We start from the raw sequence: 21,949 nt of genomic DNA on the forward strand, positions 1-21,949 counted from the left end.
GTGTATTCTCCTTTCATGTTATAGATCACCGCCTCGGTGGTCTCATCACGTGAATCGTGCGTCCAACCGTCTGTACATGGTGCTGTATTGTCAAGCTTCCACCGCCTTCGAGCTCTCATGACCCATGTTTTCACCGAGATCCCTTACAGAACCGCAACACAGACGTATGCATTGGCCCACATGTTGCGGCAATCCGCGCCGATGGCGGTGTTCCACCTGAATAAGTTCGCGAGGGTAACCTTATACCTCGTCTGAATCGTTGCGCAGGTCTGACCACTCTCGACGTAGTGAAAGGTTTTGCAGCTCTTCGTCATGCCATCCTGAATTGGGCTCGGTGTCTGAACACCATTTCCAGGATTCGTAGGGGTCGTGGGCGTATACCCGATGATGTTGACGCATGCATATGAGTTGATCTTGAGCCCTGAGCAGTTACTAAGTGCTTTGGGGTTCCACTTGAGGAACAAATCAACTGGCAGGTTGTATTGCGCGGATACAGTGGAACAGCGCTCGCCTGATATAACGAGGTGGAAACGGTTACAGTTATTGACGATGTCAGGCTGTGTTGGAACTGGCGTGGTAATGCCGTTGCCGGGTGCGGTGGGCGTGTGGCCGATGACGCTGACGCACGCATAAGCTCCAGCCCATAGGCCAGCACAGTCAGAGCCTGCAGCGGGGTTCCATTTGAGAAAGTCGTCCACCGAGATACCACTACGCATAGCCACAGTAGAGCAAAGGTCGCCTGACTGGATAAAGTAAAACTTATCACAGTTGGTGACCATTTTTGGCTGCGTCGGGGTTGGTGTCGTGATGCCGTTCCCAGGGTTGGTAGGCGTCGGTGTGAAACCTATAACGGATACACACGCGTAGGCGTTCTGCTTGAGCCCGGAACAGTTACTGAACGCTTTGGGATTCCACTCGAGGAAATTCGCAACAGGAATGCCATATTTGGCGGAGGCTGTTGAGCATCTGTCTCCTGACACGATAAGGTGGAACCTGTTGCAGTTGGACACGATATCTAACTAGATAGGCGTCGGCGTTGAGATTCCGTTGCCAACGGACGTCGTGGTTGGCTTGGGGGCCGTGGACGTCGAGCCGACGACGCCGACACAGGCATAGGTGTCTTCCCAGAGGTTGGTGCATGCGACGTTGAGGCCGTTCCACGAGACCACTTCGGCGGTGCGGATGAGGTGCGTTTGAGCAATGACGGCGCAGGTGTCGCCGCCCTTGACGAGGTAGATTATGTTGCAGTTGGCGACGATGCCGTTATGGACGGGTGTAGGGGTCTCGATGCCGTTGCCGGCCGCAGTAGTTGTGGTCGGCACCACAGTTGTGGTAGGAGCCTTAGTGGTGGTCACAGCAGCCGTGGTCGTGATCCCGGGCTCCGGCTGGCCAAACGCCTCGACACAATAGCTCCTGCCAGTCGCAAGGCCGCTGCAGTCACTCTTCACGGAAGGGTTCTGTGATACGAGTTGATGTCTTATCAGCAAGCTTCATCCAGTCATAGCAATTTTGAAGACAAATAATGACTCACCCAGCGGTAAAAGGTCGCGAGGTCGATCTAGTTCTTGTCGAGGATATCTTGGTAAGAAGTGGAGCCATTGTTGTCCAGCCACCAAGAACAGTACGACGTGGTGTTCTCGTCATATGGCAGGCCTGGCTTGTCGCCGTCCCTGCTGCGGACAGACACGGCGGCAACCGAGGAGAGGCCAGCGACCAAGGCCAGCAGGCCTTTCCACGAAAGGACGGCCATCGTGATGGCCACGTGTGGTGGTATGAGGAGGAGAGGGTGTGATGGGTGAGATGCCGGGAGGAGGAGGAAGGGAACCTAGTGGGAGAGGGAGCTTGACTGACTGACCGAGAGAGGGCTCTGTCGGCTCTGGCTTCCATGAACAAGACTTGAAGCCATTATAAGCTTGTATCGGCTGGGATCTGATCATGACCCGAGCTCAGACCTCGTCTTCTCGTTCTTCTTGGTGGACAGACGACTCTCACCGTCTCCCCTCTCTCCCTCTCTTGCCTCGAGCCCTCAGCTCCGGACATGCAGGACATCATTCACATGACGGGCTGGTCCAGACAGGACCTCGGCCTTGACATGAGAAGCATGACCGATAGGGCTCTGGCCTATCGTACAACCGAACGGCTAGCTGTCACGGCTCGGCTAAATATGAATCGTGTGGTTTGGTGTTGGCTGAGGGGCACAAAAATCGACATTCTGCGCTCTTTTCGGCGGCCTCCTCCGTCGCAGTGGATGAGTCTATAGATCAGTATGTTGGGTGCTGTGCCGTGTTGGCGGCGATGGTTGACGTTGTATGCGAAGAGGAGTCGTTTGCCAGCAAGGTAGGTATTCTGCATGCCCCAGGATTCAATCGGAAAATGACTCTCGAGTCGGCAAGATATGCAACCGTGACAAGCTGGATTTGCGGTGGGGCGGAGCGGACGTCCGATGAGCGTTCCTGCCCAGTGCAAACGCGGGGTACTTACATGTAGGTACCTGCCTAATGTACCGGTCCTCTTCTTTAGGCAGGGGCGGCCGGGGAAAGCGACAAGCCACGGCCCGGCCCCTACAATGCTTGGTTCTAGCGCCAATATCCTTCAATGCGGCAGGGGTTGGGATCCATTCCGCATATTTTAGCGCCAACTGAATTTCAACGACGAAGCCCGAGCCACCTGTGTTGCAAGCTTTTCTTTCCGCTCAGGTCACGCAGATCAACTTGGGCATGCAAGGATCCGCTCACCCCAACGCCTTTTACTCTGCTGGATCCGCAGAAGTCCGAATGTACCGCACCGTGTCCTGGTCGGTCGGCGGACACAAGAGCCAACTGCCATTTTCTCAGAACCAATGAAGCAGACGGAGTGCGTGTCGAGTATCTGCTCGTGATCAGACGATAATCCCTCACCTGCTATGCCGCCCAACGGCAGAATCAATGGCCAAAGCATCTGTTGCGCTGGGGACTGGCCCAGCCAGGCATGTTAAGGTCCAGTCAAATTGGCGTTAGCTTGCCGCCGATACGTTGCGCGGGGATGTTCTTTTTTCACCGACCCCGACAGAATAATGTGGACAGACACAGACGGAGGCTGCGCCGACACCCAGTAGAAGTACATCAATACAGGTACCAAGGCCTAGAAGATGTGCTTTGAACAGTAAACTCCCTCTGCTGATTATTTGATGCTCCTTGCTCTGACGAGTCTCGTAGGATGTGATCTTTCGCACGGTTGTAGTAGGAACGCCTGGATCATCGGTATTATTAATCTAGACTCGGCTCCTCCAGTCTCTGGACACAGTCTCCAACCTCTTGAGCGTTATCTCTCCCGATTGAGCCGCTAATGCCCTTGCCTGTAACTTCTCAACGAAGCCATCCATCATGCCAATGATGTGAGCTCGCTCAGCACACTCGGGGTGCAAAATGATTGGGGAACACACTGCCATGGCCCTTGAGGGGACCTTCGTCGATGCAATTTCATGTAGTCAGAGCCATTGAGTAAGAGCTATTTATGCTCACTTTGCACGTTGCCACCTCCTGCTGTGGCTTGCAGCGCCGCCGCCCGCCGCGCTGTCTTCTTCTTTTTGCTGCTCCGCACGCAGCAGACTACGCACGAGCAGATACAGAAGACGCTGATGAGGGGAATACCAATACAAATTAACATGTACAGGGACGCAGGCAGAAAATGGTTGACATTGTCGCCGTTGGGGGAGCGGTCGTGCTCTCCGTCGGGGATGACCTCGCCAGGCGTCCATGTCGGCACCCACATGTCGTTTGTGAGGGAAGGCGGCTGGGGGGTGAGGGTGGGAATGTCAGAGGCCTGCCAGGTGATGGCCCAGGCCCTGTGCACGAGGAGGGTGCTGCCCGTGATAGTGGCGTTGTCCAAGCCCGCATCGGCATTCAGCCTTGATGTCCACCGGCCACAGCCGTCGTTGATGTATGGCGCGACGAGTTCATTATGTTCAAAGTTGATGAGGGTGTATCCGCTACATGCTATTGTCAGCCAGGGATCGTTCGATCATGGGGGAGTGAAGGTGCGCACCTGTCGCAGCAGGCGGCCGTGAACCCGGCCGGGGCACCGGCTCTGCCCATGCCGTAGTAGACCCAGCTGCTGGGGCACACACCAGGGCTAAAACGCATACGGCTCTCGGGGACGACGTCAGCCCAGCCATCAGGGTAGCAGGAAGGGTCGTCGGCGACGAGGACGGCGGCGACACCGTCAATGGAGGACGTATCATGGATACTGGTAGTGGTAAAGCGGGGGCAGCCGGGCGGTGCCACGAAGGGTGTGGTGAGGGCGAGGAGCGCCGTCACTGTCGCGGCGACCGACGGTGAAGTGGACGACATGGCGCTGTGGGTGAGGGAGAGTGAAGTGTATGAGAGAGTGGTTTTGGGCTAGAACTCTATGTGGTTGAAGGTGTGAGTGCATAATCGGGGCTGTTGGCTCCTCGGCGACTTGGGCGCAGCGCCTCTATACCTCTCCTCTGCACGGGCACATGAGAACTCAAGCCAGATGGATGCAGGCGCAGGGGTCGCAGCAGACACACTAGCGTAATGGGGTGGGTGATTCGGGGCGAGAGCACTAAAACAGAACGCACCCACGACAATGCAGTCCTGCGGCACAGGATAGGCCTGCAAGAGTCCCGGGTCGTTCAAACCGAGGCTCCCCGCCCTCGACGGCTCAGAAGATAGGCGACACCGGCTAATAATTGGGGTCTTGCGTTTAGCTACTCATAGGCCTTGGCAAACTCATTCTAATGCACATCCCACACCGCACGACATATCACACACAGCAGTCCACAGATAGCATATGAATGACATGAATGAGGCGGAAGGCTTCATATTCCTATATAGGAGAAAAGGGAAGGAAACAAGGAACGATGTGGGCGCTGATGCTTCCCATGCCGTCTGGCAACGGAAAGTACGTCTAAGGCCTATCTATAGAGGCAGTATTTATAAACCTGCCTGCTACTGCATATTGACCATGACTACTAAATGATCACCTAACCGTCTATCTAAAACCTGAGGCCTAGTAGGTTAGCGTGGAAGAGCCCCTGGAACTCGGGATCACGGATGTCCTTAGTGAGCAGAGTGCTGTTGCTGAACCTGGTGCCGTTCCTCAAAATCTCCCGCTGGCCTACGTGCAGGGTCGGCGGTGGGTTGTCGATGACCTTGCCGTTGGCGAAGATAATACCGTTCCAGGATGACACGAGGGGATTGTCCTGCGCCGGCGCGGCAGCATAGCACCCATCACTGCTCTTCTTGTGCAGTAGCACGGACCGCCTCTTGTAATATCGCAGTACTCGCTAAGCGTATACAGGTTCAGGCCGATAGCGACGGCCTTCAGCTTGCCGCCTAGCTCGTTCTAGCGCTGCTCGTTCATAACTAGCTAGCCAATGTAGTCGACTATGATGGCATTGGGGCACGGCGTCGGCGTAGTTTCCGGGACGCTACGCCAGTACAGCGCTGGGTCGTTCGGTAGTACTGCGACGGCCTGGATGCTGGATACGAAGGTTAACACTCAAGGACCTGGCGTGCTGAGCTACTGTGTCACGATGAACTTACTGCGCGATCTCTTCCACCCTTCTACAGCGTATTCGGCAACGTCTCTTATGTCCTCCTTTTCGGGCCAAAAGTTCGTCCACGCAAAGTCATCCTTATGATAGATGCCGACCCCTCGCGAGACAGTTCAGGCTTCGGGTATGTTGCGCAACAAGTGCACCGTGTCCGGAAAGATGAGAACGCAGCCATTCTCGTTGTTGGATTACAGCTCCCCATGGTGCGTTGCTCGAAGCTGTCGGTCTTGCCCGGGTCCACAGGGATGTTGGGGCACCGGCCGATTGTTGATCGACTTCAGCTTCTTGAAGAACTCGCTCTTCTGCTTCGCCTGCTAGTAGATAGGCCAAAGGCTGGGCGTGTTGCGGATGCCGATGAGGTGCCGGAACTGTAAGATCGTCTTCTCGACATTGGCGCCGCAATTGTTGGAAGTTGAGAGGACCGAATCGTCCTGCCTGGCCTTGATGACCGGCTTGATAACGGACTCGATCTGGAAAAGGCGCGGAAAGGGATCGCAGCGTTCTCGCCGCTGATATCGTTTTGGGCGTTGGGGTCGAACAGTCACAGTATAACAGAGCCTCGAGGTAGCGGACCCTCGTCCAGTTGTTCGGATTAGGGCCGGCCTCGCTGCAACGCTTTGGGGAGTTGTCTGAGTATTGGCCGACGACGTTTTCGTATGCAGCATGGATATAGAGCAGCCCACTGAGCTCGGTGTGGAGTGCGAAGAACAAGTAAGCGAATCCTCCCTTTATAGTGAAAAGAATGAACGAGTAGTGCTCTTATTTGGAACCCCGGCGAGAAGATATCCGTAATGCTAGTAAATGGGGGCTACAGAGCCAGGCGACGAATCTATTTAGGCCTTACGGCGTTTCTCTAATTATTTATGGATGCCATTGCTTCCTGACTCTTTTGTGTAATTACGCATAGGAGCCGCGATAAGAATGTCGGTCATGTCGCTCGTGGGCTGAGTGGGTCAACTACGGCATCTTGGGGTCCTAGCTTGCCTGACGTCTCGCTACCCGGAATCCGCGCCCGGGTACTCAAGAAGGGACGTGATTCCCTCTTGTTTCTATAATTTACTAGATCCAAATACCTTCATCTCGGTCTAGCTTCCCAAAAGAAACAGCCGGTTACCATAATAGATTATTTTATTTGGGCTGCGTCCTGTTATCGCGTCCAGTACGATGCGCTGCGTCGGACGAGCCAGGGCACATTCACTATAATTTTAATGCTAACAACTGCTGTGAATAGGCTGAATAAGACAGCAGCTCCTTATGGTGCCAGGGTGACGCTCCACGAAGTGGACTGGACCCTTACAATAATGGAGCGCAGCCTGCATGGACACGAAGGTGCTCAGGTTGGTCCATGTACCTACAACCAACACAGAAATGTGATATGCTTAGCTGAGTTACCCCTGACTATTAAACTCTCGCACTGGCCGCATCGGCCAGACTCTACCGGCCGGATGATTGTTTGCTGCGCCGCAGAGGTGCACCGACTGCTACAAAGACACTGAAGGCCTTTTGCCAGAATGATCACAAGACAATCTGACTCCGAATTCTTGAGCATGAACAGGATATTAATTTTCTCGCCACAATATGGCGCGAACCGAGGGCACGGGGAAATTGTCGGCATGGCATGTGTTTGCCTGCTGCCCTTTGATAGTGCAGAATGGTGGGATGCCACCAGTACAAAGAGGCCATCCAATGCGTCGGCATCAGGCGGCTTGACTACATGGCAAGCCACCTGGCGGTTTGTCAGGAGCCAAGTAATGGAGGCCCTCCCTTTTCTTGCGACAAAAGGTGCAAGTCCCAGGCCGAGCATGAGTGTCGTACCTGGGGCTGCTAGACCAGTTGTGTCGCTGAACAGCGATCTAGATGCCTTGGCCCAGGGTACGATCTGTGCAAGAACAATCCGGACAGCGGTCCTACTGGAGAATGCGATGCTTTTTGCAAGAAGCAGGCTGCCGCAGACTGCGCTTCCCTTGGATGTCAAAAGGTCCCAGCGAGGTTTTCCTGTACTCCGCGACCCCGTTAGCTAAAATACAATTCACCTTTGGCGACCACTACATATCTTCACAGTCGAGTTCTGCGCCATAGCCTATGTGATCTCTTATTTCAGCTTTGGCGGAAGCAAATCAAGCCAGTCATGTCGCTTAAGCCCCCCAGATCTCCTGGTCTGCTGGCTGCCATCTCAGCTAAATCGCCGTCAGGTCTAGATCGCCATGTCCACCTGGTCGCCATCTACATCCTCACATCTATACATGGCATTTATGATGGAGGGATGAAGGATGACGGTCATGATAAAGTGATATTATGAAGAGCAGATTATGTCATCTCTCATGCCACCTCCTCGCTTTATAAACCCCGCAATCTGTCGCGTCACTAAACTTCCCCTCTCCCTGATTCCCACTTGACATACCGACTCTGGATTGTCAACCAGAGTGGAAACTTAAGATCGTCAAAAGGTCAAACTCGAAGCATTCGCTCACCATGTCTGTAGTCTCGGAACCATCGATACTTGAAGGTGAGTGAGTGTTGTTGCCCACCGGCAACGCCCTGAGAGCAGTGCGAAAGTACTGATGGAACATTTCAGGGCTTAATGACTTATTCGCTGGATTCGATCATGAAGCAGCCCGCAGGAGACAAGAACAAAAGTTGCGACGCGCCGTCTCTGTCATGGCCAGATGACCGGACATCCGCGCCTGCAGCCGATGCTAACGATCATCTCCTACCCCTGACCGTATCCGCCGATCAAGTCGAATATGGCATTTTATGCCTCAACCTTTGGAAGCTTGGGTCAAATGTTCAGGGGCAATGGAAGCCTCGAGCGATATTGGAACACGACGGTTCGCTCACAGAGTTCGACCTCAGAAATTGGCCGATATTAGGGTCTGGCGCGGGCTCGGGATGGGGCGGACACGCAACAACTATTCGGTCCGACATATCTCTCATGGCGCAGCCCTGCGAGGCCATCTTGCACCTGCTTTTTGAGCGCCACTTAGACTCGAATCAGTCGCTAGGGGGGGGCGATGCGGTCATGAATCTTGGCTCGTTCAGCTTAGGGCCATTTTGGGGAGTCTTGCACAATGACAATGGAGTCCTGTCCCTTCGAGGACGTCGAGATCGAAATGACCGTCACATTCTCACGAGCCCATCTTTCTGGCATGATGGAAGATATGGAGCAGAATAAATGGCTCACAGGGACACGTCGTGATCTTGGTGGTCTTGAGCTTGTCGAAGCGAAGGACACTGACACTTTCTACCTCATGACGACCATATCTGCAGAAGACTACCGGGAGGGATCGGCTAAGTTCTCTCTTGAAAGCCCTTGGATTCAACCCGTCCGATTCGTGTACAAATCCCCCGGTCACCTCCATCTCTTGAGCCCGATCTCGAGCTGTTGCCATCTCCTTGGCCGCGTCCAGAGGTGCCGCCGGGTGACCAACAATAAGGCTCAGCTATACACTGCACAGCTTGTATGTGCACTGGAAAGCCTGCACGACTTGAATATAATCGGCTTGCTCAGCTCCGAGAATATCCTCTTGGATGTGTTTGGTAACATCCGTATCATCACCCCGAGGCTGTTCACGACCGACCATAGTTGCTGCCTCGGCCAAATGGCACATACCGCTCCCGAGATTCTGAGTGGTGATGGACCGTCTCAACTAACGGACTGGTGGATATTGGGGAGCTTCCTTCACGAGATTCTGACCGGCTTGCCCCCTTTCTATCACCAAGATCCGGTAGAGAGAGATCGCAAGATCCTCATGGAGGAGTTGGACGTGCCCACATACGTCCAGTGCGTCACAGCAGATATTTTACGACGCCTGCTGAACAAAAACCCAACCCAGCGCTTGGGAGGAGTACATGGTGTATCAGAGATCAAGGAACACGACTTCTTCGTGGGTCTCGATTGGCAACATCCCAGCGCTGGCTGTTCTGAACTAAGCCCTTTTCAACCACACGATGCCAAGAACATCCTCAAAAATTCACCTTTCAAGGGCACTACCCAACCGCCTCGAAAGTTTCGCGAGTCCGGGGGTTATGTGTACGAGGAGTACCCATATGGTCAACTGGCCAACGGCCGCAAACCCGAACAGACTATAGGACGTCTGCGAAGCTCGTCTGATATCTTCAACCGGGTCTCTCCGAGCGGGTGCATCTGAGCCCAGATCAGGCTGCTGCGAACGCTCTTCAGGCAGACTCTGAATGTGAGGGCGGCGAGCCCGAAGCAATCATGGCACGGCTCAAGGCGGCGTTACAGACGAGGCAAAGCACGGAGAAAGTCGCCCGTATTCTCGACGGCTGCGCCAGTGACGTACTAGCAACCATACTCATGTCTCCCATCCTCCTCGTCAACATTACACCCATCGAAACGATTGCGCCCAAGACATTGTTGTGCGAGGTCCCGATCATAGCGCTTGAATGGGCAGTGGAGCTTGGGCGTGCGGACCTGGTCCTCCTCCTCCTCGACCGGGGTGCGGATCCTAATCGTACCTTCGACGAGAGGTACGGCCCTGCGCTCACCCGGGCAGCCAGAGAGCGGAGGACGCAGCTCGTGGACATTCTTGCCCCCAAAACGAGTCGCATTCTCGCGCTAAAAACGCTCTGCCTGGCCGTCGAGCAAAAGGACATACCCACAGTCACATGCCTTCTTTCCCGCGGCGTCCCCTGCGACTTCGACACCACAGACCATCCCCTGCCGCCCCCGCGGACATCCCACTACGATTTGCACCTCTGCGGCTATGAGGACTCCCCATGGGGCCCGAGTTGGGACTTTGTTGTCCCCCCCGTCGTTCGCGCAGCGAGACACGGCGACGCGGCCATGGTTCGCTTGCTGTTGAGCCACGGCGCGGACCCTAACACTGCGTATCACTCAATGACCTGGCTAGCGCCGGAGTGGCACGCTTCCTGGCAGGAGGCGGCGGAGCACAGGGGCTCATGGAACTTTGGCTTCGTGTGTGGGCGGGTCGCGCAGTTGGCGACGCAGCTTGAACACCGGGACGTGGTCGACGCGCTGCTGGAAGGTGGTGCGGATATCGGGCTTCCCCATTCGGAGTGGCCCGGACCAGCACACTTTTGTCCCACGGTCCCGCGGAGCGTGTATCTCCGGGTAACGGCTGGGCTGGAGGAGGCTGCTGGAGGCCGGGGCGGGTAGGGGACGGTCCTGGAAGGGTCCTCGATCTGCGGTGAGGTAAGGGTGGTGGTGGTGTTGGTGGTGTTATTGGTTGAGAGTTGAGCCGGAGGTGCACCTTTGTTTCAACCGGAACCCACCAAGGCGCCGTCCACAGAAATGATTCTAGACTTGCATCGAGGATTAACAAGAACCAACGCACGACTTGGATTGGACGTGCGATCCCGAGCTTGAGGGGTGCAAGTCGGTTGTTGGACCGCCTTGAACTGCAAGGGCCGGGCCCTTGGTTCATAAAGATACCCCTGAACATATCCCTGCAACTGTGTGGGCCGATGCAGATCGGAGGTGGCCTGATTCGGAGAAAGCCCATGAGCGTCATGGCCGAAGATGAGCGACAGGCGCAGAGACATGGCTATTAGTGGCTGAGTACATAGTAATCGCTTCTTAAATTTGGTGAGGATATGTCCGTTTTTTTTTTGGGGGGGGGGGGGAGAGATTAGACACGTACGTAGTAAAATCACGATCCTACACCGAGGGACATCGGCAGCAAGTCGAAGTACCATCGCGGACTGCTTCCGTTCCACTTTATTTAAGAATCAGCAAATTGTATTTGGACATTGATTCACTCCTTTATGGCATTGAACCTTTTGTTCTAGATCGCGTAGATCAAACAACCTTCATTTTCCAGTTCCCAGAATACTATGCTTTCTAACAGGTCCCATCGCAATGAGAGCCCTATCCTGACTGCCGTCCTCCTCGTCTCAAAATGAATCATCAATATCCAACTCATTACGTTGGATTCGATTCCATGTCGTTAATTGAGCTTGCTCATGCAATCGCCCAGGCCTCCCCAGGTTGGACCCGGATATGGGGACCAAAATCCCATCAGATCAACAATACCATTGGGCAGAAGAACAACAGGACAAAGCTATTATAATCCCGCTTTCAGACCAGAGATGTAACATGTGTAGCTGTCAGTTTCACCATTCCTTTGTGCGCAGATTCCGCCAATACAATTCGAGTTGCGTCGGGTGGACAGGTTATGGCAGGCTACAACGCAGAACAAAGCCGGACTATTACTCGCACAGGCTTTGAAATGTGATGACTTCTCTATGGTGACAGAATTTTCAGCCTCATTATCAGTTAGTATCCCGCATGCTGTCGCACCCAGCCACTGGCTATGTTACAACCTTGGCCGGGCACCAAGAGTCAGATGCTTCGCAATGAGGGCTGATGGGCCTGGAACCGCAAGGCTCAAGGCTATAGAAACCACTGTGACGGACAAGAAAAGATTTAGGATCCTGAGCACAGATATCACATCGGCATCCAACAGTGGTGCCTGAGCTATGCGAAGCTACATCGGCCGGGCGACTTGCCTCTCCGAGAATGCGCTTTGTCGAATTGAAAAAGCTATTTAGTGCTGCCAGCCATGGTTACCAGGCACATGAAGTCATGAAAGTCAATGATGCACAGATTCTTCAATTGTTTTGTCATTTCATACGGAGTCGCACACTGTGGCTCAAAGGAATGGCATGCATGTGTACAGAATGGCGGGGCATGACGATAAAATCGTGCACCCCACGGGACCCCTGATTGGCTTCCCTGGATGTCTAATAGATACACAGAGAGTGCTTTTCCGGATGAAGGATTTTAGTTTCTCAGCATTTACGCCTTATCGAGCGGGCCTCTCCGGCCAGTCTAGACAGAGCAGACGTTGACGGAGCCTCCACTTGTCACATCATGTTTGGCAGTGTGGTACTTCTCCTACCCTCATGCTATCTATGACACATACTGTATTCCACTGTCGTTGGTTCCTCATTCTCGACATCCCTTATAATCTAGATTGCATTTTCTCTCCAGTAAGCCACGGCTGAAAGATAAAGAACTCAAAAGTGCGTGCGTCAGCCCAGAGGCGCCGGTTTGAATTAACACCGTTACAGCCCCTGGCTCTCCGAAATTCACCTCGTATTCAGTATCACAAGCTTGCGTGTGTCTCAAGATAGCAGAAAACGTTGGGCTACTCATACTGTAAACTGCCGGTAAACGGAAGAAGCCACTTGTCCGCGGACCAGGAAACAGGATGGCTACCAAGGAGCAAACGGGAAGAGGTGAATCGAAGGTTTGCTGTGAAAACTCAATTATCCCCAGCCAATTTGAAGGAGGCCAAGACCGCCAGCTGACTAGACCAGGTAATTCTGCTGAGATAGCTTGAGACCACACTTTTCAGGTGACCATCGATAAGACGCGCTTCTGACGCGTGACGTGTTACCTTCGCTTAACGATCTCATCACCCTCACCAAAGCGCGCACTGCCAAGAAAAGATGCAAACGGCCATGGGCTGCGACGAAAAGGGGATGTTGGTCAGACATTGCCCGCAGTGCCTCGCTTACGTGGTTGAATCTCCAGCTTGAGATCACGGTTGAGCCATACTAGGAAGTATGGCAACACGAGGTCTGCAAATCTCAACGCCTAGACTAACCGAAATGTAAACATCATGCTGTATTAAGCGTGTGATGAGGATCCTGGGACTTACGTGTGGGACACTTCTCAGCTGCAGCACAGCAACTCAATGGTGTGATGTTTGCGGTTGTCCCACGACACTATTAGCGTGCTTAACGGGTGTCACAACGCTCAGAGTCCCCAGTGCCGTGTCGTAGCAGACGCCAGATGGAAACAAAAGAGTCAGAGTACTTTGCCCGTTGCTAGTGTCAGGTCAATGTAGTCGCTAGGAACACGGCTGAGTGAGTTCCCGAGCGACCACCGCCGTCTGCTACGCCTCGTGACCCCCTGTCTCGGACCGCCGACCTTCGGTTACCCGCTCAGACGCGCTATCTATCATCTCGACAGCTCCGAGCTTTAAGCTCCAGCACCCAAGCCCCAAGCTCCAATCTTGAGCTCCCAGCCTCCTAGACTTTGCAAGCTTGGACGCCTGAACCACGCCGCAACCGAAGCCGCAAACATCAATGCTATCACGTTTCTTCTGCACCGGACTGCTCGCTCCTCCCCAACCGAGCTGTCAAGCTCTTGGCATCGGCTCGCCTTTTCCTGCGGGCAGCCCCAACCCCCGTGCGAACAGTCAGATCAGCGGCGCTTCGGGGGGAACGCGCTGCTGATGATCTCCCGGCTTGGCCTTTTTCTACGCCCGTCTACTAGTGTTCTAAAAAGTGGTGTCGAAGGCTTGCGCACTCTTTTTTAGGGCGTCTGACGAGGTATGCCCTGCTGGGGCAGAACCGTCCACATTTGGTGAGGCCAAACAAAGTTGAATGGCAAATGGTTCCTTATCTCCGGCACTCGTCCCCAAAAATCATTAAACATCATCGCGTCTGAAGGGGGGATGGACAAGTTTGTGGCGTTGATCAGATATTTCGTGGCTTGGTGTGGTTGTCTCAACTGCGCAGGCCATGGATGGCCTGGTTGACTCGCGGCACTCGCTCTAGCAAGACCGCATGAGGGGTCCAGATTGTGAGACTCGAGGTGACAGCGGCAGGGGAATGCAAGGAGACCAGGGCTAGACAATTCAGTCCTTGACCGATCACAGCCTTCTCCCCCCATCACTGCTAATCGGCCCCCTCTTTTTCTGCTTCCCGAACAATGTGGTGTGTTGACAAGTGGTGCTAGGTGGGCTCTCCCTTGTACTACAACAAAGTGCACAGGGATTGTCTTGTCTGATTGTGAAGAATTTACACAGGAGCAGGACGAATCGGGAATGAGGAGGCATCCAATTAGGCCTAGTACATGTTCTCCCCAGCCTATGCCGCTCGGATTGTAACCCCCGACGGGATGATCTGACCGCGTCGGGATCTGGTGCTTGTGCCCTGTCGACTTTGTGAAGATAACAACCCTGTAGAATGAGATCATTCATCCGCAAACACGAAACTCCCAGAAGCCTGGCGTCTCGGCTTGCGTCTGGTGCCGCGCCTCGCAGGTAGCCGGAACAGGCCAGCTTTAGCGATGACTAAACCACGCCTCCATCTTGGCCCGCCGTCTGTCTCGGGCTTCGGGCAGTGGTTCTCTAGGAAAAGAGGGGGACGGGCAGAAAAGCTGAGGAGTCTGGTCGTCATGCCCTTCTCAGGGGCTGCCGTGGGGAGTGCTCGCTGTGGCCGCTTGCATGAGGGATGCTTGGCATCTCAGCCACGAGTGAAATGTCTCAGACAAGGTCCCCTCCAGGGCATTGGAGGCTTCGGCTTCCCTTTGCCGATGGATCTAGCCCTGCGAGCTGTGGACTGATCGCGACGGGAGGCCTACCCACCTCGTCTTTGTGCGAGTCTAGCTGGATGACAGGTCGACTAGCAAGGGGAGCCAACCCCGCCTAGCTCCCTTTCTGATCGGACTACATTCTCCTAGTCGAGATGGCGCCATACTCCTTTTGGCAGTATGCTGTCGATCCTCCCTTGTCGAGCGAATAAGTGGACGTTAGCCAGAAATGCACTTTGCTTCGCTTTCCAAAGGAGCATCCTATTAGGAGAAGAATGACCTTGTCACAATCATGAGTATCGTGTGGCTAGCGTGGCTACTGTGCGGCGGCGACGAGATCGAGCCGCAAGCGTCAGGCTCGGTCCTTGTGTAACGCTCTTCCGTTGGGGGGCCGCACGAGCTGAGGAGCCAGCGGATGTGCGGATGCGACAGGATCAACGAGCCATGAGGAGTGGCATGTGGCGTCTTAGCCTGCAAGGTACGAGGTGCAGAGTGTGGGCGGCGCTTTTTCTGTAGTGATCTGATCTACGGTGGAATGCAGGGGTTTGGCTGTTTAAGACCTCGAATGAAGGAGCTTTCGCGACGTACTCGGTCAAGACAGACGGTCGACTTCCAGCTTGGTGCATGCATGGTAGTCACGTTGACGGTGAGCTACACGTGGTGGATGAAAACAAATGAAGTTGGACATCTCAAGAGGTGGAAGTGAAGGCCAGGATATGGTGCGAATAGGTTCAGAAGCTCGTCTATGAAGAATCTTGGCCGACCATTCACCAGTGCACACCAGCATGATGCTGCCAAGGCCTGGGCCTCAAGGCCAAGCCTTGCGTCACTTTCCGGCTTGAGCTTTTGTGACGAAAGTGACAAAGATCCTCCGCGTCGTGTTCCTCGCTGATAGCGCCTCCCATGCTCCCTGCCCTAGGCTGGTATTGTGGCAACCTCCACACGATCCACAACATAGGCACAGGAAGCATATACACGGGCGGTAAAGTTTTGACTAGTCTCCTCGTGTCGTTTGTTTTAGGCCATGATATTGGATCTCAAGCCAACTCGTTCGTGCCCCACCGAGGACATATCACGCCCTGCGCGACAGCGTTGCCACCCAGCGGCCTGCACCATAGCTCCAGGCATGTTAGACAAGTCCAGAGCTTTGAGAATGTCTAACCCATCCTAGGCCATGAATATGTCCGCAACCGTGCTTCTCTTGGAGCCTCGTGGTCGTGAAGCCCAGACCCTAAGGAACCCTAGGGCTGCGGCTGAGCAGGCCGTGGAGCTGGTGATGGGTGATCCTTTGGAATCGACGCGACGCGGCAGATGGAATGAGAATATCCCTGAACCTCGTATGGGTACCACATCATACCGTTCTTTGCAGCAGAGGAATCTACGAAAGCGTCGAGGTGAGCGACATAGCGACCCGGGGCTTGGGTCCTGCTGAATCCCAGTCTCGAACCCTGGGATCCGCCTCAGCCCCTTTCCGACAAACCATATCAGTATCTATGACTTTGGGTTCCATGGTATCGAATTGATATCAAGTATAAATCACTCCTGTCCTCTTCTCTTGGCCTTTCGGTTACTCGCTCATCTCATCCATCTCATCATCAGCACGATCATGATCTGAGATCCCACTACTAACAACAACAGTCGACATTATGATGACAAATAACATTGATCGGCTGAGCCTGGCAGCCTTTGCTCTGCTCGCCAGCCAGGCCAGCATTGCGGGCGCCTCCAGCATGCGCCGCGTCACTCGCTCCTCCTCCATCGACTCCCCCTCCGCCGCCGGCCTGGTTGCCCGCGGCGCCCGACACGAACCCTGCTGGTCAGTTATCTCCTTGAACCCCAAGGAACACGGCTGCAAGGCGGCCGAGCTCGCCGTCAACGGCACATGTCAGCCCCTTACCTTTGGCGACGCTCTCGAGTCGTGCCCCGACGGCTGTGAGCCGGGCCAATGGTGTGACGAAGGCAAATGCGAGCCCATTCAGATCATCCTCGATCCGCTGCATTGCGGCGATATCACGCCCGTCGAACTCGCTCCCGGCGAAGTCTGCGTCAACGGCATTGCCATCCCTCTCGACCTCACCGAAGACCCGCATGTCTGCGGACCTGGCAAGGACAAAACCAAAGCCTGCGATCCTGGTAACTACTGCGACAATGGCGTTTGCTCCCCCATCACCCTCGGCTCATCCACCATTATTGTCGGCACCGATCCGTACCACTGCGGCGTTGACGCTGCCACCTGCGAGCCAGGCCAGCTATGTGTCGACGGCGGGTGCCACGATGTTGCCGTCGGCCAGCCGCTCGACAAGTGCAAGAAAGAAGATCTGCACCCCGGCACATTCTGCTGGGAGTCCGATATTGTTCCCATGCACATCAGCACCTACCCTGGCAGTTGTCCCGAGGGCCAGGTCTCTGTCTCGGGTGTCTGCTTTGACGACCTACCCAAGACTTGCCAGCCACAAGGCGGCTCTGGGTCTGGGTCTGGGTCTGGGTCATCTTCGGGATCCAGCTCAGGCTCTGGCAGTTCTAGCTCAGGCACGGTCAAGGGATCCGCGCAGTACGGCGGTTGGTTCCCCGATGCTGGCTATGGCAGCGTGCAACACAATGGACAGTGTTATAACTTTGGCCGCCCCTCGAGCTGCGGCGACAAGTCGTGCGGTCCCAACTCTTTCTGCTGCGGCAACACATGCCTGCCGCTGGGCGGCGGCAGCGAATTCGAGGGATGCGGCAGTGGCTGCTCAAACGGCGAATTCTGCTACCGCGACAGCTGTCGTCCCGTCTACATTGGCCAGCCCGGCGGTGGACCTGACGGCGACTACGTCTTTGACTGTCCTTGCGGCGACACTGTTTGTGGACCCAACGAGGTCTGCATTGGCGGCGCCGTCTGTGTTGACCTGACGCCCGGCAATCCTGGCAGCTGTGGCTCTTACGGAGCTTGTCCTCCTTCTTTCGTCTGCCTCAAAGATACCTGCGTCCCCGGAGGAGGGGGAGGAGGAGGAGGCGACGGCGAACCTGGTGTCTGCAACCCCACCTGCGCCAAGGACGAAAGATGCGTTGACGGCGCCTGCGTCCCGCTCACCCAGCCTGGTGGATGCGATCCCGCTTGCGAAGGCGACGATAGCTGCCTCAACGGCGTCTGCATTCCCCCTGTGGGACCCGGCTGCAGCCCTGCTTGCGGTCCGCTCTCGACGTGCGCCAATGGCGTGTGCGTGCCCATTGTTGGCCCCAACGTCTGCTTCCCGCCTTGCGACAGCGACGACACGTGCATTAATGGTGTCTGTGTCCCTGATGCCGGCCCTGCTTGCAACCCTGCCTGCTCCGGTACCGACACATGCATTAATGGTGTCTGTGTTCCTGTCGTGGGACCTGTCACCTGTGATCCGGCCTGCGAGCCCGGCTCCCAGTGTGTTGACGGCCAATGCGTTCCCGTCGTGGGTCCTGTAACGTGCGAGCCTTCGTGCCCTCCTGGCTCGACCTGCGTCAACGGTGTTTGCGTGCCCCTCGTCGGACCCGAGACGTGCGACCCTGCTTGCACTGGCGGCGCTACATGTCTCAACGGCGTCTGCGTCCCTCCTGTTGGCCCTGTCTGCAATCCCACCTGTGCACCTGGGTCCGTCTGCGTTAACGGTCAGTGTGTTCCCGTTGTCGGACCTGTTACTTGCACTCCCGCCTGCGACTCTGATGAGGTTTGCCTGAATGGCGTCTGCGTTCCATCAACCAACCCTCCCGGCACCTGCGATCCAGCATGCACAGGAGACGACTCTTGTGTCAATGGCGTCTGCGTCCCTCCTGTTGATACCTGCACACCAGCCTGCACTGGCCTCGATACCTGCATCAACGGCGCGTGTGTGCCGCCGGTCGGCCCCGTCACATGCGATCCGGCGTGCACCGGAACTGACACGTGCGTCAACGGCGTCTGCGTCCCCACTACCGGCCCCGTGTGCGACCCACCCTGCGGCTCCGGTGAGCTGTGCGCTAACGGCGTTTGTGTGCCGGTGACTCCACCCTCCGGATGCAATCCCGCTTGCGGACCCCGGTTTCGTCTGCGGACCCGACGATACGTGTCTGCCCATCATCGATCCGCCCCACCTGCAATATCGACCCGGCGGCGGCTGTCGGTCGTCGCCAGACGGGATCCTGCCCGCCCGGTACGACCTGTGCCATGGGTCCCAATGGCCCCGTGTGTGTGCCGAATCCTCCCGACACCTGCACGAATGATTCCGAGTGCGACAGCGGAGAGCAATGCGTTGAGGGTGTTTGCATCGTCCTGCCCAACCCTGGCTTATGCGACCCAGCTTGTACTGGGACCGACACATGTGTCCTCGGCGTCTGTGTTCCCGCGAACCCCACGTGCACACCGGCCTGCACTGGAACCGATACCTGCGTCAACGGCGTCTGTGTGCCGCCGACGGGACCCGGTGTCTGTGAGCCAGCTTGCGAATCTGGAGCGACCTGTGTTCTTGGTGTCTGTGTGCCCGTCACGAACGAGTGCGAGCCTGCTTGCGTTGCGCCCGAGACGTGTCTCAACGGCGCATGCGTGCCTATCGTGCTCCCTACCTGTCCCAACGGGTGTCCTGCTGGTTCGACCTGCATCATCGGCGTTTGTGTGCCTGACCAACCGCCCACGTGCAACCCTGAGTGCGCAGAGGGCTCTACTTGCGTCCTTGGCATCAACGGCGTCTCCGTCTGCGTGCCGGACGTGACGCCTCCCACCTGCGAACCCGAGTGTGGCGATGGCTTCACCTGTGCCCTTGGTGTTGGAGGTGTCTCGATTTGCGTCCCCGATGTCGGCCCTCCCGTCTGCACTCCCGAGTGTGCTGAGGGATCGACGTGCACCCTTGGTCTGGGAGGCGTTGGCGTCTGTGTACCCGATGTCACGCCTCCTGCTTGCACACCTGAGTGCGGCGAAGGATTTACCTGCGTCATCAGCCTCGGCGGCCTCAGTGTCTGCATTCCCGTCGTCGTGCCACCCGTCTGCAACCCTCAGTGTGGAGATGGCTTCACGTGCGTTATCAACGCGCTCGGCATCACCGTGTGCGTTCCCGATGTCACGCCTCCTGTGTGCACTCCCGAATGCGGCACTGGCTTTACTTGTTCGGCTGGCGCTGGTGGCGTGGGTATCTGTATTCCCGACGTCACACCCCCTGTGTGCACGCCCGAGTGCGGTACCGGCTTCACCTGTGTCATCGGAGCCGGCGGACTCAGCGTCTGCGTGCCTGAGATTTCGCAGCCCGAGTGCAACCCCGCGTGCGGCCCCGGCTTCAACTGCATCTTCGGTGTCAACGGTGTCAGCATCTGCGTCCCTGATGTGACGCCTCCCACGTGCACCCCTGAGTGCGGCGAAGGCTTCACCTGCGCCCTCGGTGTGGGCGGCGATGGCGTCTGCATTCCCGATACCAACCCAGGCTGTGAGCCGGCCTGCAGCAATGGCCAGACTTGTGTCGCCAATACCTGTGTCCCGGCCACCTGCAACCTGCCCACCGTCAGTGGTCTCGCCCTCGACAAGCGTCAGCAGGGCGACTGTCCTGAGGGCTTTACCTGTGCTGTCGGCGCCGGCGGCACTGGCATCTGTGTGCCGACCGTCAATCCCGATGTGTGCAACCCGACCTGTGCTGCAGGCTCGACCTGCATCAACAATGTCTGCGTTCCTGACACATGCACCATTCCCAACGAAAGCATCGGTATCTTGAAGCGTCAGACACAAGGAACCTGCCCTGACGGCTTCAACTGCGTCATCGGCGTTGGCGGCGTAGGCGCCTGTGTGCCTGATCTCGGCCCTGAAGTGTGCAACCCGGTCTGCGGCCCTGGCTTCACCTGTGTCGACGGACAGTGCGTGCCTCAGACGTGCACCATCAGCATCGGCGTCAACCTTCTCAAAAGACAGACACAAGGTGATTGTCCCGATGGATTCGTTTGCGCCCTTGGCGTAGGCGGCATATGCATCTGCATCCCCGATCTGACGCCACCGACTGGTTGCACACCCGCTTGTACCACAGGCCAGACTTGTGTCAACAACGCCTGTGTGCCGCAGACGTGCATCATCGAAGTGGGCTTGCGGCTCGGTAAACGCCAATCCCAGGGTAACTGTCCCGATGGCTTCCTCTGCGTCGCTGCTGTTGGTGGCGCGACCATTTGCGTACCAGATCTCACGGGCCCTGAGACTTGCACCCCGGCTTGCACGGGTGATACTACCTGCGTCAGCGGTGTCTGCGTACCGAACACGTGCACAGTCACACTCGACATCAGCAAGAGACAGACCCAGGGTGACTGTCCCGACGGCTTCAACTGTGTTGGTAGCGTCTGTGTTCCTGTCGTTACACCTCCCGTCTGTTCACCCACGTGCAATGCTGGTTCGACATGTGTCGGCGGTATCTGCGTGCCAAACACCTGCACACTGCCTCTGTTCCGACGCTTCGATAAGCGCCAGAGCCAGGGTGACTGTCCTGAAGGCTTCGTCTGTACTGTTCCCGCTGGAGGTGGTCCCAGTGTCTGTTTGCCTGCTACAACCCCGGAGACCTGCAACCCAACCTGCGCGGCCGGCTCCCTGTGTGTGGGCACGACGTGCGTGCCTCTCGGGTGCACGATTCCCGCCCCTACCCTCAAGATGGCGAATCGTCTGTCCCAGGGTACCTGTCCCGACGGCTCGGTCTGTACGATTCTCACAGGCGACAGTGGAACTTGCACGCCCGAGGTTCCTAACACCTGCACGCCAGACTGCCCGACGGGAACCACCTGCATCGCTGGCCAGTGTCTTCCCCAGGTCTGCACCCTCCCCGAGTTGACGAGGTTCACAATGAAGCGCCAGGTCCAGGCCGACTGTCCCGACGGCTTCACCTGCACTGTCGCCACCGGCAACACAGGCATCTGCACACCTACCGTGCCCGCCACCTGCACACCCGCCTGCGGAACCGGAACCACCTGCGTCGGCACCGTCTGTGTGCCGCAGTCCTGCACCGTCCCTGTGGCCATCCCCAGGGCGAAGCGCCAGGTCCAAGGAGACTGTCCTGAAGGCTTCGAGTGCGACTCTATCGTCGGCGGTGTCGGAACCTGTCAACCCGTGACGCAGCCGACCAACTGCGGTGATACTG

General features: G+C 56.4%; 4 protein-coding genes across 4 annotated transcripts; 2 read left to right on the forward strand and 2 right to left on the reverse strand.

Moving 5' to 3' along the window:
* Positions 1-143: 143 nt before the first annotated feature.
* Positions 144-1,750, reverse strand: VDBG_09766 (LysM domain-containing protein; the record flags this gene model as incomplete). Its single annotated transcript, XM_003000000.1, has 3 exons — positions 144-993; positions 1,060-1,440; positions 1,626-1,750. The coding sequence occupies 3 exons, from the start codon at positions 1,748-1,750 to the stop codon at positions 144-146; spliced, it is 1,356 nt and encodes a 451-aa protein (XP_003000046.1).
* A 1,736-nt stretch (positions 1,751-3,486) lies between these two features.
* Positions 3,487-4,328, reverse strand: VDBG_09767 (conserved hypothetical protein; the record flags this gene model as incomplete). Its single annotated transcript, XM_003000001.1, has 2 exons — positions 3,487-3,967; positions 4,024-4,328. 2 exons carry the CDS (start codon positions 4,326-4,328, stop codon positions 3,487-3,489), a joined length of 786 nt encoding a protein of 261 aa, XP_003000047.1.
* A 4,297-nt stretch (positions 4,329-8,625) lies between these two features.
* VDBG_09768 (serine/threonine-protein kinase gad8) lies at positions 8,626-10,697 on the forward strand (the record flags this gene model as incomplete). Its single annotated transcript, XM_003000002.1, has 2 exons — positions 8,626-9,681; positions 9,738-10,697. The coding sequence occupies 2 exons, from the start codon at positions 8,626-8,628 to the stop codon at positions 10,695-10,697; spliced, it is 2,016 nt and encodes a 671-aa protein (XP_003000048.1).
* Positions 10,698-16,513: 5,816 nt separating this feature from the next.
* Positions 16,514-21,944, forward strand: VDBG_09769 (keratin-associated protein 10-4; the record flags this gene model as incomplete). The annotated part of the gene is made up of 3 exons (XM_003000003.1): positions 16,514-19,043; positions 19,157-21,511; positions 21,880-21,944. 3 exons carry the CDS (start codon positions 16,514-16,516, stop codon positions 21,942-21,944), a joined length of 4,950 nt encoding a protein of 1,649 aa, XP_003000049.1.
* Between the last annotated feature and the right edge of the window lie 5 nt (positions 21,945-21,949).

This window comes from Verticillium alfalfae, genomic scaffold, assembly GCF_000150825.1.
Source record: "Verticillium alfalfae VaMs.102 supercont1.16 genomic scaffold, whole genome shotgun sequence".
Classification (NCBI taxonomy): Eukaryota; Fungi; Ascomycota; class Sordariomycetes; order Glomerellales; family Plectosphaerellaceae; genus Verticillium; species Verticillium alfalfae.